At 29.7% G+C, this 14,139-nt stretch overlaps 3 protein-coding genes and 1 long non-coding RNA gene across 6 annotated transcripts in view; 2 read left to right on the top strand and 2 right to left on the bottom strand.

Moving 5' to 3' along the window:
- The first annotated feature begins 1 nt into the window (after position 1).
- Positions 2-957, top strand: LOC122527732 (small integral membrane protein 8). Its single transcript, XM_043652176.1, has 2 exons — positions 2-583; positions 701-957. Exons 1-2 carry the CDS (start codon positions 482-484, stop codon positions 848-850), a joined length of 252 nt encoding a protein of 83 aa, XP_043508111.1. The 5' UTR covers positions 2-481; the 3' UTR covers positions 851-957.
- Positions 851-5,490, bottom strand: LOC122527730 (aspartate aminotransferase, cytoplasmic). The gene is made up of 7 exons (XM_043652174.1): positions 5,231-5,490; positions 5,012-5,157; positions 4,368-4,658; positions 4,040-4,296; positions 3,689-3,966; positions 3,463-3,605; positions 851-3,382 (listed from the first exon to the last, which is right to left on the bottom strand). The coding sequence occupies exons 2-7, from the start codon at positions 5,121-5,123 to the stop codon at positions 3,219-3,221; spliced, it is 1,245 nt and encodes a 414-aa protein (XP_043508109.1). The 5' UTR covers positions 5,124-5,157; positions 5,231-5,490; the 3' UTR covers positions 851-3,218.
- Positions 851-14,139, bottom strand: part of LOC122527735 — a 20,305-nt gene continuing 7,016 nt past the window's right edge. The window contains exon 3 of the long non-coding RNA XR_006306400.1: positions 851-3,023. This is a non-coding gene — a long non-coding RNA (uncharacterized LOC122527735). The remainder of the gene's footprint in view (positions 3,024-14,139) is intronic.
- The window catches only part of LOC122527729 (protein draper), a 26,536-nt gene continuing 18,277 nt past the window's right edge, over positions 5,881-14,139 (top strand). For all 3 annotated transcript variants that reach the window (XM_043652173.1, XM_043652172.1, XM_043652170.1), the window contains exon 1: positions 5,881-6,037. The gene's annotated coding sequence lies outside the window, so the exon portion shown is untranslated. The remainder of the gene's footprint in view (positions 6,038-14,139) is intronic.

Raw genomic sequence — 14,139 nt, 5'->3', positions numbered from 1 at the left:
ATGAGTTCTAGGCAGCAATTTTAAGATGAAATGTAAAACCTCTTCACCTTTCTGACCAAATCCTTCCGTTCGTGCGTTCCTACAATATGCAAAATAATAAAATCACGTGGTTCATGAATTCATGAAGCACATCACGAAATATGTAGTACTATTAATTCTCGTATGATGCGCATAAATCGTGTAACGACGAGAACAAAAAGGTGCAATTTGTGACGTTTATGCATTTCCTCCCATTTGCTTCCTCGTTTTTGGCAACGCTGGTGTTAATAACTAAATGTTGTAACTTCGTAGGACGCCATGAATACACTTTGCTTTTGGTATAGAGAGGTTAGGTTTCCTTATAAAAGAAGGTTAGGTTATGTATTTATATAATATAAAAATTTTTATCATGTTCTCTTTTATTCAATAATTAAGAAAATTAGGTGAAGCAATCAAGAAGTAGAATTTATCTTTATTAAGTTCTACGACATATTATTTAATAATGAATAAGAAAGATCATAAAGCAGAGCCTGGTGATGGTTTACGCTCTTTAAAAAGTACAATGTTATTTCGTGCAATTAATTATGAATTATACGTTAGACCGGTAAGATTATTATACAAATTAAAAATTATATAAAGTTCAATAAAATTATATAAATTATGTATACTAGCAAAATATGGGTGTACATTGTTAATAAAAACAACTGAATTTATTTTTCAGAATAAAATGGTAATGATCTTTGGAACAATCGCAATATTCAGTTGCATAGGATATATTGTTTATATGCGACGTAATTCTGATAACACGAAATATTATTCTGCAATTACATCTGATGGGTCAGTTGATTTTAAAAAGAAAACATCAAAATGAACAGTGTAGTTCACTGCATTTTATGTAAATAACAATTACATTTAAGAATTTACGTTACATGAAATACATAGTTACTATTTGTAATGTTATTTATATACTACATTTCATTTCATTGCTATTTGTTTGTTAGGTATTATTCCCTGTCTATACATCTCAGTGATATGTAAACAAATGTATTTAACAATTCAACATCCTCTGTTAAAAATATTTTGCTACAACATCTTCAAGTTCTCCAATTTCTATTATATTTAAAATTTAAAATTGGTGTAAATATTCATTAAAACTAGTATACTACTGTTTCGACAATATTTATAACTTCAACAAAATTATATATTGTTTTATAAAATATGAATTGCATTCTGTATTACATTTATTTCATATATAAATACATAGAAAATTAACTTTTCTCACTGCATCATTCAAGCTATCATTTTTGGCAGTATGTACAAGGTCGTTTAAAATTTGAAATACAGTTAAGTATACTACAATGAACAGTTTTCGTTAATATAATTGCAACGCTACAACGAATGCAGAAAAATATTATTTATATATGTCTCAACGTATACTAGAAGGAACAAATGTGGAATATAATTTTAGAACCAATTACATTCGTTCTAGCATACACCATGATAATTTTTACAAAAATTTAAACGTTCTGAATTGGTCCAGATGTTTGAACGAGGAGTGTTCTAAGCTTAAATTACATAACGTTACTAAAAATATATGTGTATATTTTTACGTATGTATGTATGTTTGTATGTATGCGTGTGCACGCACGCATGTGCATACGCGTGTGCGTGTGTATAGATTTTTATGTAAATATTAAATATATTTCCTTTTATGTAATTTATAAATAATTAAAATATTAGTAATATCTAGAATGTTTAAAAAATTAATAACATGCACTAACATAAGAATGCTATTATAAAGCATAAAATTAAAATATCTGATCGAATTTTTACCCAATATTTTTGGAAATGAAATATAAAATATTATTACGATAAATTAATCGTATGTTTTATCGATTTTAATTGAAACCTTCATTTTGCATTTTATGTAAATTGCAAACTACTGGAAGCATTTAAGACACAAAAGATATAGTTTTTACATAGTACATGAGATTATGGCATCTACAAATATTGAACAAAGTTATGTACTTTTTTTAGAACATTCCTTTCTTTTTCATTCACCTGTTATACATATTAATTGTATAACTGATTTCAAATCTGAAAAAATATAGTGTTTGAATTTCTTTTTATGTACCATAGAAAACCATAATAATTATTTTACTTAGAACAAGATAGTAAACAGGAACTAACTATAATTAATAGTTTGCATTGAATTTTAATAATTTCAGATTTAAATTTCTGTAAACAAATCGCTTATTATTAAAATAATAGATTAGTATTTTTAGTAAATTTTCATCATTCATCGGTATTTCCGTTAATAAATCGTATTTATACATATTAATTTATTGTTAAAGATATGGCTATATAATTAAATATAAGATACTGTATAAAGATAATATTTTATAAAGCATATTCGTTGGTAGAAAAATTGTATTTAAAAAATATTCTTCTTGGAAATATGTAAAAAATATTTCTATTTTTATCTATAATGAGAATGATTATTTCGAATGTAAAGTAGTTTTAAAAAATTGGTCTCATTCTCTAACAATATCACTGATGTGATATACATATATATATTATAGTTCTGAAATTATTTACAAGATTATTGTTATACATATGAAATTCAAAAATTAGTCTCCTATGAAATATATATAATTTGTAACCATCTCTTCAACAAGAGTTTTAGAAAATACTTATTCACATCAGTCAAGGAATAATATTATTTTTAAAACAGAGCTTATTAATGAGTTTTCTAATTACATTAAAATTGATAAAAACATTAAAAAATTATTATATCAAAATGAATTTCTATTGTAAATGTTTTTTATTTCTCTATGAACCCAATGAAAATCATTTTAATAATAAGCGATTACACTTACACATAAACTTTAATGTATTAAAATTTGGCAATTCATAATACTTTGTTGGTATTTTGTACTTTCGTAGATAAGGCGATTTCCAAAAAAATGTATCGATTTTTGTATGAAATAGAATTACATTAATTTCTAATCTTTTAGAATAGAGAATTAATGCAGGTAATGTACCTCATTAAATAAACATTATAATAAATTAAATCAAGGAGCAGAATTGTAATAAAAACATAACGAAAAATACCGATATAGATAATTCCTGTGATTTTGATATAACTTCAATCCATATAAAATATTGCCATATTTCAACAATTTTCTCAATAACAATAATTTATACTTATGAAGTAACGTCTGATCCGGACATCCATTTTAACATGTACAATTTTCCTTATTATGTGGATACAGTAGAATAGTTTCATAAATCGCATTTGCCACATAATCTAAGTTAGATTCATTAAGTCCACACATATTTATTCTACCGCTTCGTAACATATAGATGTGATAATTATTAATTAAACACTCAACTTGTCTCTCTGAAATAATGATTATTTTATTAGTAAGATAAAATATAAGATAAAACAAGTGTGTTAAAATAATTTTTTTGAATACTTACCGGTTAGGCCTGTGTAAGAGAACATTCCTATTTGTTGAGTAATATGTTCCCAATTACCAGGAGTTCCTTTTTGAATTAACTTTTGATATAAACTCGTTCGCATTTCCTTTATTCTACTGGACATGGTGACAATATGATCTTTCCTGAAATATTTTAATATCATAGTTATAAATCTTTAACATTTATTGTAAAACGAATCGAATTAATTTTGTTCTTTATATCATACCATTGTTTGTAGAGATCTGGGTTCTGCAACACGGTTGCAACTATTCTTGCTCCATGATTAGGTGGATTGCTATACATTCCACGAACAATCAAGGTTAACTGAGACTTAACTTGAGCCAATTCTTTTGTATTAGACATAACAACTACCATATTTCCAACCCTTTCATTATATAAGCCAAAGTTTTTAGCAAAACTTTGCGCACACATAAATTCTATTCCACGTTCAGCAAACAATCTTACAGCATATGCATCTCTGTCTAAATCACCAGTTGCAAAACCCTAAAGAATTACATTTTTTATATTGCTTTTAAAATTAGTTTATTTTAAAAAAAAGGAGAATAATTCGTAATACCTGATAAGCACTATCAAAAACAGTGAAAAGTTTTCTCTCTTCAATTACATCTCCTATTTTAGCCCATTGTTCAGGAGTTGGATCACAGCCAGTAGGATTATGTGCACACGCATGAAGAATAATTACAGCATTTTCTGGAGCATCTCTAAGATCTTTAATCATTCCTTCTATATCAATGCTACGGGTTTCTGGATTCCAATATACATATTCACATGCTTTTTTGAATCCTCCATTTAGGAACACAAGTTTATGATTCTCTATAAATGTATTATATGTTATACAGAGTGAATATTCATCTTATCATTTAAAAATATCTATTGATATTTACCCCAAGTAGGTTTACTGTAATAAAAGGTGTCATAGTGTAGAATACGACTTAAAAATTCAGCTATAATACGTAATGCTCCAGTACCAGATAATGTTTGAATACCAAAAGCTCGGCCTTGTGCAATAATAGGAGAATCAGCACCCAACAGCATTTTTGTTGCTGCTTGACTAAAAGCATCTAATCCCAAGACAGGAAGATATTCATGGTTTTGCAATTCATCTGCAGCTAATGATTTTTCTACTTTTCGAACAACTGGTAATACCCAAGGTTTTCCTTCAGTTGTACGATAAGCTGAAAACAATATGCACTTATCATAATTTTCAAGAATTATTTTGAATTATTTAGTAATCCTGTATCATTATTCCCAAAGCTTAAATACAGATTAAATCATATTACAGCACATATATTCATATTTGTGAGATACATTATGCAATCACCAGATATTCTGGAGGTCATCCAAGAGCAGATTCATTAGCCATATGAATGAGACACAAAAAAATTTCAGCTTAAAGATAGTCATTTCATACATATGATTTTAAATAAATACATTTTAGATACATTTTTAAATTATTAAAGAGAACTTGTGTTATATTTATGTCTGTTTATTACGAGATTAAATATTAAATGAAATGCATGCAACATACCTCCTATGGATAGATTCACTTTTTTTTCGTAAGTATCTTCCGTAAATGCTTTATTAAGTGCAAAAACTTCTATTGGAAGTCCTAGTTTTAGCCCGCTGAATCTCGTATTCATCTTTGGAACGTTTAAATATCGTATGATCAACTATCTGTGCAACGATGTAAAATGAGAGATAATCTGACGACATCAATTTATATGAAATAACAAACACATTTACAAACCTTTTACAATCACTGTATGACGAATGTTTGCGATTTTTAATCTTAGATATTATAGATAGCAGTAACCCATCGTAAGTCCCAGGGAAAATAATGTAATGTAACATGTAACTACGTGAACTTCTAGCGCTAATGAATTTAAATTAGTAGTATTTAACAAATGTAATATTTGATAACGTGGTGTTCGTAACGTCAATTGTCTATTCTATGTACAAGTTTCACTTTTTAGAAGCAAGATAGACGTTGAAACGTATAAGTAAATTATAACGTACGACAAAATATAAATGTCATATAATAAAACACAAATATTTTTTAATATTCGTCGCGTAAAATATACGAAACAATTCGACAAATATTAAGTCCCATGCGTCTTTATAAAAAAAATGTTATACATTGTGGACGAGACTGTTTAGGACAAGATAAAAATGTTATAGGGCGAGATTATGCGTTATAGAACAGTTGTATTTTAAGAAATTTCTACTTTTTCTCTTAGAAATGGTTATTTTCGATAAATGAGATCTTCGGGATTTCTGTTTTATCAATCGACCCGTTTCATCGTTACCAGCTTGTTCTATTATTGCTGCAGAGATCGCCAGTGCGCCAGTAATACGCGATGTATATAGTTTGGTTAATACACACAAGTGTGCAGCATAAGCGCAACATTCCAGCATAGTTTAGTTGAAAGTTGTACTGTGAAGTGTGTACAGCGCGTTGTAACCCTTGTGATAGTTGTTATATTTTTTTTTCTTTTCGCTGTGTTTCTGCGTTCATGGCTGTGTACTATCGAGCTGCACGGAGAACTGTATTGAAGTAAGTTGAGACGCAAATTAAGAAACGTTAGTTTTACTTATTTTTCTGATTACGACTAAAGCATTTCAAAGGGATGCTGTGTACCATTCTCCCCTTATGTTTTCGTGAAAAGTATTCTTCGTATCGATAATCGTTCAATTTTTTCGAGCGAATGATATTACTTCGTACGACTATACTTCATTTTATTTACGATCATGATAGTGAACATATTGCACAAAAATAATCCTAATTCTATATTAAACGATTAATACAGTTATTATTAACGAAACAAAATTTTGATGGTGCCGTGTTGTAACTGTTTGTTGAAGTGAAGTCACGAAGTTAATTTTACTGCCAACTGGAAGTTTGTATTTTAGAAATACGTTGTGACACTCTCTAAAGAAGTTTTTTCCTTTTTGTATAATATTTGAAATAGCAAACACACATACACACACACATATATGCACAACACAATTATATCTCAACCGTTATCTCAAATATAATTTATTTTAAAAAGAATTAAATAACTAAAAGAAAATTATATAATTTATTTAAAAGCTATTCCAAATATATTGTACTTTCTTTATCAAATTCGATCAGATTCGAAATAATTGACCAACAGGTTTTGCTCTCTTTTCGCATTTCGTTTCAACGTGAGCAGATCAAACATGAAATGAAGCATGGAAAGAGGGCGAGGCGTTGAAACGTTTTTCGATTGAATTAGTTCTTATTTAAAATAGCTTTCAAATAAATTGTTCATTACCTTAAAGTAGGTGTAGATAGATTCTATTCGTTACGATCAGATATAGCAAGTACTATCAATATTTAATAATGTGATTTAATTATTTTGTTTTTTACAATTCTATAGCTATATAAAGACATGCCCGAACCAACGTGACGTTAATTGGTGCGAAAAATAATTTCCATAAAAGTGTGTTGATGCTAGCTCCGATCGTTATGCGTTTGATGTAATATTTGAATCATGATTTATTCTGTCAGTAACGATTTACCGCGTGGTTGTCGTTTCATTGATACATCATTGATACATTAATTATAAGTTAGACGCGTCTGTAAGCTTAATCGTAATATATGATAAAGAGCAATAACAAACTCCAAAACGTTCATATTGATCGATTACAATTCGAATTTAGGATATTACGAATTTGTATGTATGTGTGCCTTGTAAACATGCATCCGTATTGAATTTGGGACTTTTATAGTATAATTCTTGCTGTGTGTGTGTATCTTCAATTATTTAAGTTAAGACACTGCTTTCAAAGATAGTAATTGAATTCTCAAAAGTTCTTGATAATTTTATTTAAGAAAGAAAGGACAATACGTGGAAAATTTTTTTCTTGTACGAAGTAAATAATTGTAGCGTGTCTCAAATATTTTTTTAAAAAAGTGGAGAATTTATTGCTAATTTTATTTCGTGCATTCGTCACCAGATGGCTTTTCAACAATTCTCACAATCTCACGTCTGAATTTTCTAAATATAGATCATTTCGTTTATGGTGAAGTACTATATATAACAGAGTTGAAACACATTGTAATGAGAGCACTTTGTTTCTCGGTGAAAGAACAATGCTCTCGTTATTAGAAAAAGCATGGGACTAGTTATATAAGACATACGTAGACATGTCTGAGAATGTGAGAACATAAGTTTGATAATCCAAGTAAGTCATCTACAAATTTAGAGAAACGTTATGTATTTCGTATATGAATGTGTTCGATAAATACATGAATTGCATGCTAATTCTCAGAATTAAAATTACAGAGAGTCTATGTATACACCCCAGAAATCTTAAAATAAGTATTATATTTGTATAATAAAAATAGTACAATATAAATGATACATCACATACAATAGATACAATATATAAATTAAAGAGCATTCTTATTTTTTTTTATTTTATTGTCATTACTTTCCATGCAATTCATAGCATGATGAATTATAATAATATTCTCTTCCCTTTGTTTTTATGAAAATTCGAACTACCAAATTTTCTCTTATCCCATCGATCGAATTCGATTGAATTTGTTTCGGTACGCGGTTCGACTTACAGACAAAATGCAAATGTGCCATTAAACCTAATTAGATACTTTCATATACGGTGACTGGACATTCCAAGAATGACAATGCGTTCTATTTAACATATTTTTTTTTTTCAAAGAAAAACATTATAACATTATAAATGAAAAATAATAGACATGATTATTGTATGGTTTGTATGGACATTTTAAGTATCTGAAAGTGTTGAAGTATTGAAATTCGCTTTTTAATTGAAAGTTATTCAATTTTCCTTAAATTTAAGAAGTTTTCTGACGATTGGTGAATACAATCGAGCTAAACAAATCAACATTTTCAGCGTGTAGTCTTCGTCAAATATTTGCAATCAGCATCAGTTAAATTCTAAATGTATAATTTAATTCCAAGTTGCAATCGATTTCTTTGCAGCTGGTTGCACCAATGATCGCGGAGGAATTTTATGAAACCTGTTAAGTCTTGCGTGAATGAAAAGACGTCATAGAACGTATTTAAAGATACATATTGCATATATATCATGTATCATATATATATATATATATATATTTTTTACATTCTAAGTTAGGTTAGCTCGCAATTGAAAGTAGATAGAGATGTAAAAGATAAATTTTGTTTCGAAACATTAAGAATCATGTAGCGCATATACTATATACATGAATTTACTTTCAATTTTAAAGCATAAAACATGCTTTCTCCAAAGATGCTGACTGAGTTTAATATCCAGCGTGCAACATCACATTTCGACAAATAATTTTAGTATTTGAAAATAATTATCATTCAAAAATCCACCGGTTAATTAATTAATTCTTTTTTTTTAATTAAGATCGTACGTTTTGCGTCTGTAATATAGCAACAGTAGTTGAGACAGGTTTAATGAACGACAATGAAGGTTATTGAAGGCCAAACAAGGTCGTAAATTAACCCTTTGAAGATGTAACAAACCGTTAATCGAATCGACGAAATTTATTTAATTAAGCTGTGCATAATATCGTTAAGATAAAGCGATTGATGGTGTGTCTTGTCTAAAAATCAATTTGATTTACCCATTGTTTTGTCTATTTATTAAAGATGCAAATAACATACTTGTTATCACATTGTAAAAGGTATTCTCTCACAGTTAGGTCTTCTTTTTTTCCACTGCAAAGCATGTTTATTTGCAGCGTGGCTTAAAGTTCCATCGTTACGATTTTTCGGATTATTAATTGTTATTCGTTCAAAATAATTCATTTGACATAATCGTACAGTCTCAGAATTGTGACAGAATCTATTAATACTATTAAGTGACTTTCCCACATTTGTACCAGTATTTTAGTTGCATATATTTTTATCGGAGTCAGTATCGTCTTTTCTCTTTTCTCCATAATTTCTTTCATCAGATTGATACTTCATAAAATTGCAGTGTTAAATTGGAAAATTTATTTGAAAAATTAGTTAATAATACAGTCAATAATGATAATACTGTTTAGGAAACAATACTATTTCCTCAGTAACAGTACTACAACAGTAAATCTATTAATTTGACAGAAACATACACGTTAATCCATCACAATTACATCTTTCTCGTTCCTCTTCCTTTTGCATATTAATCCTCCTTGAGTCACACAAACAAGTCCGTCGTATTGTCCCGTCTGATTCTTTGTTTTTCACGTTCGAGTCTCCTCCTCGAGCCGGTTCCTTGAACAATGAGTTTCTGTTCACAGGAACGTTGCTGGTCATTGTTCGAGAGTAATCGCAAAAGCAGAGGTGATTCTCCCCGTTCGTCGATAAAAGAACGCAGGAGAATGAACAGACCTTGATGATATTTGATGGAATACCAAAATTAGTCCGACCCTTTTTTTATAATTCGTCTACTTCTTCAATTCGTATCTCGTGGAAATGTTTCTATTGTTCAAACTCATTCGAAGAGCTTCACTTGTCTTTTTTTATAAGTATTTCGTGGGTAATAAGGATACTTAAGATGTAAGATTAGAATTTCAGATAGATTTGTGTATATAGGATGAATGTTTCGAAGATTTGTATGTTCATGATCATCAAGAGTATCGGTAAAAACTATAGATGTCACAAATACATTCGTAGAATTTAATCAGATGTTATTGTTATAGTTAATCGCGTGTACCGTGATTAGATGTGTTCGTTCGTTTTGTTTGTTGGCTTTTATGATGGATGACTAAAGTGTAATTAGCAACTTGAATTTGTGGTTTGGGAAGTGCACACATATTTTTCCTTTGGATCGTGTATCACTATAAGTTCGAGTTTCAGTTGGTACGCTGTTGGTTTAATAGTAAATATTGATAAATATTAATCAATTTCATTATATTACTTGAATTAAATTCAAGATGCTTCTTAAGTTCTTAATAATTTAATTTTTAGGATCTAGATTCTTAGTAGTACTTTGGTTCTTAATGTTGGTTCTAAATGTTTTGGGTCTTCAGTTCTTGGATTTTTTTTTTAAGGTGAAGATTCTAGATCTAAAACTTTTAAATTGACACTTTTAAACTTTAGAGTCTAAATCCTTAGTTTTGAGTTTTACCTTTTTTGATTTAAGCTTCTAGTCTTTGGACATTAATAGTCTTTAATGTTTGCTACTGTTAGATATTATTTTTTAAGTTTCAAGTCCTTAAATCTCAAACCATATGTTTTACTCCTTAAGTATTCAATTTTACACATAAAATTCCAAAGTTCGAATTCTATTTTTCAAGATTTATTTTCTCTGCCTTAGAATGCAAATCCTAATTAGGTTTCTTTGTAGAAGGAAACTTTAGGTTACTTTAGTAGATGCAGATTTGCAAATTGTAATTTCTCTAGAGTTTTCAACTCTAAATCTCAAGTAGATTACAAATTCTATGTTTCAGATTCTATGTTACATTTTTCAAATATCGGATTTCAGACCCTAGGTCTTAGAGTGGAACCCATAATTGTCAAATTTCACGCACTCAGACTTAAAGTTTCAAGTTTTTTATTTTACATCGTTGCTAACATCAAACTTCTATGCGAATATAACATGCTAATATTATACTAATCACGAACATTTTTTACTCAGGATCAATCAATGGGTTATTATTAAACACGTGTTCGTTTTACGTGCAAAGTAAACATCTAGGTCACGCGAGTGCACACTGCGTTCTAAATAAGCGACATAATTCTAGCATTACAAAGTCCATGCAATACAAGGGTCCTCTGTATTTTTCAAGCACATAATAGATCCTCCAGGATATTCTTTATTCTTCATTCTTTAAATAAACTCGAATGTTCGCTGGCATATTAATCTTCGTTCATAACGTAACAACGCTGCAATGATTAATATTCTTTAATTAATGAATAAACTTTTACTTGGAGCTAACTTCTTTTTGTACCGAGTGAAATATCATATTTCTCGTTTTTTTTCTTTCTTTCCTTTTTTAATAAAGTAGAACATGCAACAAAAAATATTTAAAAAGTGGAGCTACCTCGTTGTTGCTGTGGAAACCTTTCAATTTATTATCCTTGCTTGTCTCTCGTCAATTGGAAAACGTGCTCGACGTGCGTGTTCGCTTAAAATTGAAATCAGGACTCGTACACCGGATAATCACCGGGCGAACTGCATGATTTTTCTTATATAATCGGAATCGCGAAAAGAAGTAGAAGTGAAAGCTCGAAACCGACTGTAAGACTCGGGCAGGGGCGAGCGTATCATTTTTCTCTTCATTTCGATAGTGTCGTTTCTTTTGTTAGATAAGCGGCGAACGAATTACGTACACGCGGGAAATAGCAGGTTCATATAAACGTCTGCCTGCCGTAGTATACATACATACATACGTGACACGCTTATGTCATGGAGAACTTCTGACCCCCCGCGACAATGTGAAATTATGAAATGGATTATAAGTGGAAGTTTAAGCTGCGGTCTCTCGTCCTATCGATGCCCCTCTCTTGAACATTGCGGTATTTCATTTTTTTGAAAATAAACTTAGAATCCTAGAGACACTTCTATGATGTCGCCAGTTCGTTTCAGGTGAGATTATTGAAAAAATTTCTTTTTTCATCCAACTTCTCTGAGCTGGTAAAGAATTTTTGTTTTTGAGTTCGTTTGGTAAGGAATATTATTTCAGAGACTACATAATTCAGGAATATTATTACTTAATGTTACTAATGTTAGTTAGGAATCTTATTTTGAAATAATAAATGTTAGTAAATGTTTATCTTATTATTTCACAGTAACTTTAGTGCACCTTTTTTATAACCTATTTGCGTATGTATTTTGTAGTACACATTACACATTATAACCAAACGAACGATTAATCGGTGCGGATATATATCCCCTTCCTGCTTAAGGGGCTAATATTCGACATGCGCTGATTCATGAAAGTATCTGAAAACTTACCAGAGGAAACTTTTATGTTATACGAAATGAGGCACGACTATCATGATTACATTACTAAAATTAACTGAATTTTATAACTAACTTAACTTTTTTTATATTAACACTGAGTGTTGATGAAATTTAAATGTACGGAGTGCACATAATATGCAAAAACGTACTGAAAATTTAAAAAACAGAACACTCATGTTGTAACATTTAATCGGCGAAAGAAAATCTCTATTTAGATCCCATTTCTTTAATGATACAACATCCTATATTTGGCAATGTGCAGTGATGGTGATATCAAGAAATAATACAAGTCTCAATTTTCGTAAACTTCCATGGTCCAAAATATTAAGAGGTACTAAATATTAAGAAAAATTGATAATGGCGATCTAATTAAACAAGGACAGCGATTGACGAGGAGTGATATCTCGTTTTTTCTTTTCTTTTCTTTTCTTTTCTTTTTTTTTCTTATTGGAGTCACTTAGAAGCGAACATTTTGAATAGTTTGGCTGTTGAAAACAAGGAAGTCAGCTCTCGACACTGCTCATTAGAGGAAGAGGAGGACAGGAAATGCTTCATAAAAATTGAGCCGCACAACATTCTGGTGGCTGGTCACGACACGCCAACCGACAGATTTGCAACATATTTTACCAACCTGGTTTACCAGGCACAATACGAAATTATTCGAGATAATTGAACGTTGAATGTTATGCGAGATAAGCTCAATAATTTAATAATTTTATACACAACATGTGCGTGTAAAAACTAAAAGATACTTAGCACAAGTACAATAATTTTTTCAGTGATCATGAAACTCTTCAAAATAGTCAATTGTTCATTATACTAATGAAGTTCAATGTTCAATTTTATCATATTTGACACTCGCTTGGTACAAGTTATTTAATTGTTCGTACGTTAAATAATGTTATATCGTACGTTTTCAAATCAATTACAATTGCAAATTTCGAAATGGATATAATCATGGCTGTGATACAATATTCGCGCGATATGATCGCGACTATAATGAACGCTCTTGATAGTTTCTATGTGTGTTTTATGTAATACACAGAAGTACGAGCAGAAAAGTTTTTCGCGGCAGGTGTGTTTAAATACTTTCATCAGTGAGATTTAAACGAAAGTGGAATAATTATCAAATGGCATAAGACTATGAACCAATAAGTGGATTACTTTCATTTTCAAATGACAAGTGAGAAAGCAACTCAACTGGTGTCGTATTGGGTCATAGATAATTTTACAAATTAATTTATGTTACGATAATTTAATTAATTTATATAGGATATAATACTGTATATTAGAATAATCGATCGGGGGAAACTAGCAAGCCGAAAAAGTTCTTCTGAATGGTTAATTTCGAATACGATAATTATTTAATCTTTGAGCTTTTATTTGCCGTGTATCGTATTGATAAGCGAGGTATTACGATATTTTTATTATATCTTACCTACAGACACAGACAATCGCGATTAGATAAAAGGTCATACGGTTTTAAAATCGTAGTTCATTGACTAAAATTCCGTTTTATTTTTGGACATTGTATACTATTCTTTTCCCAATTTCCCACGTACGCATGTAGTACAATTATCTGTCATAAGATAACATTACACTAACTCCGTTGTTAGGTTGTATATTTGTTCGTTGGTATATACGAATGTTTGTTTGTTCATTTATTTATTCATTTATTCATGCCTCTTTTGTTTGTAATAGGAAGCT

The sequence above is a fragment of the Frieseomelitta varia genome, unplaced genomic scaffold, assembly GCF_011392965.1.
Source record: "Frieseomelitta varia isolate USP_RPSP 00005682 unplaced genomic scaffold, Fvar_1.2 scaffold_230, whole genome shotgun sequence".
Lineage (NCBI taxonomy): Eukaryota > Metazoa > Arthropoda > Insecta > Hymenoptera > Apidae > Frieseomelitta > Frieseomelitta varia.
This window is presented reverse-complemented; position numbering and strand designations above follow the sequence as displayed.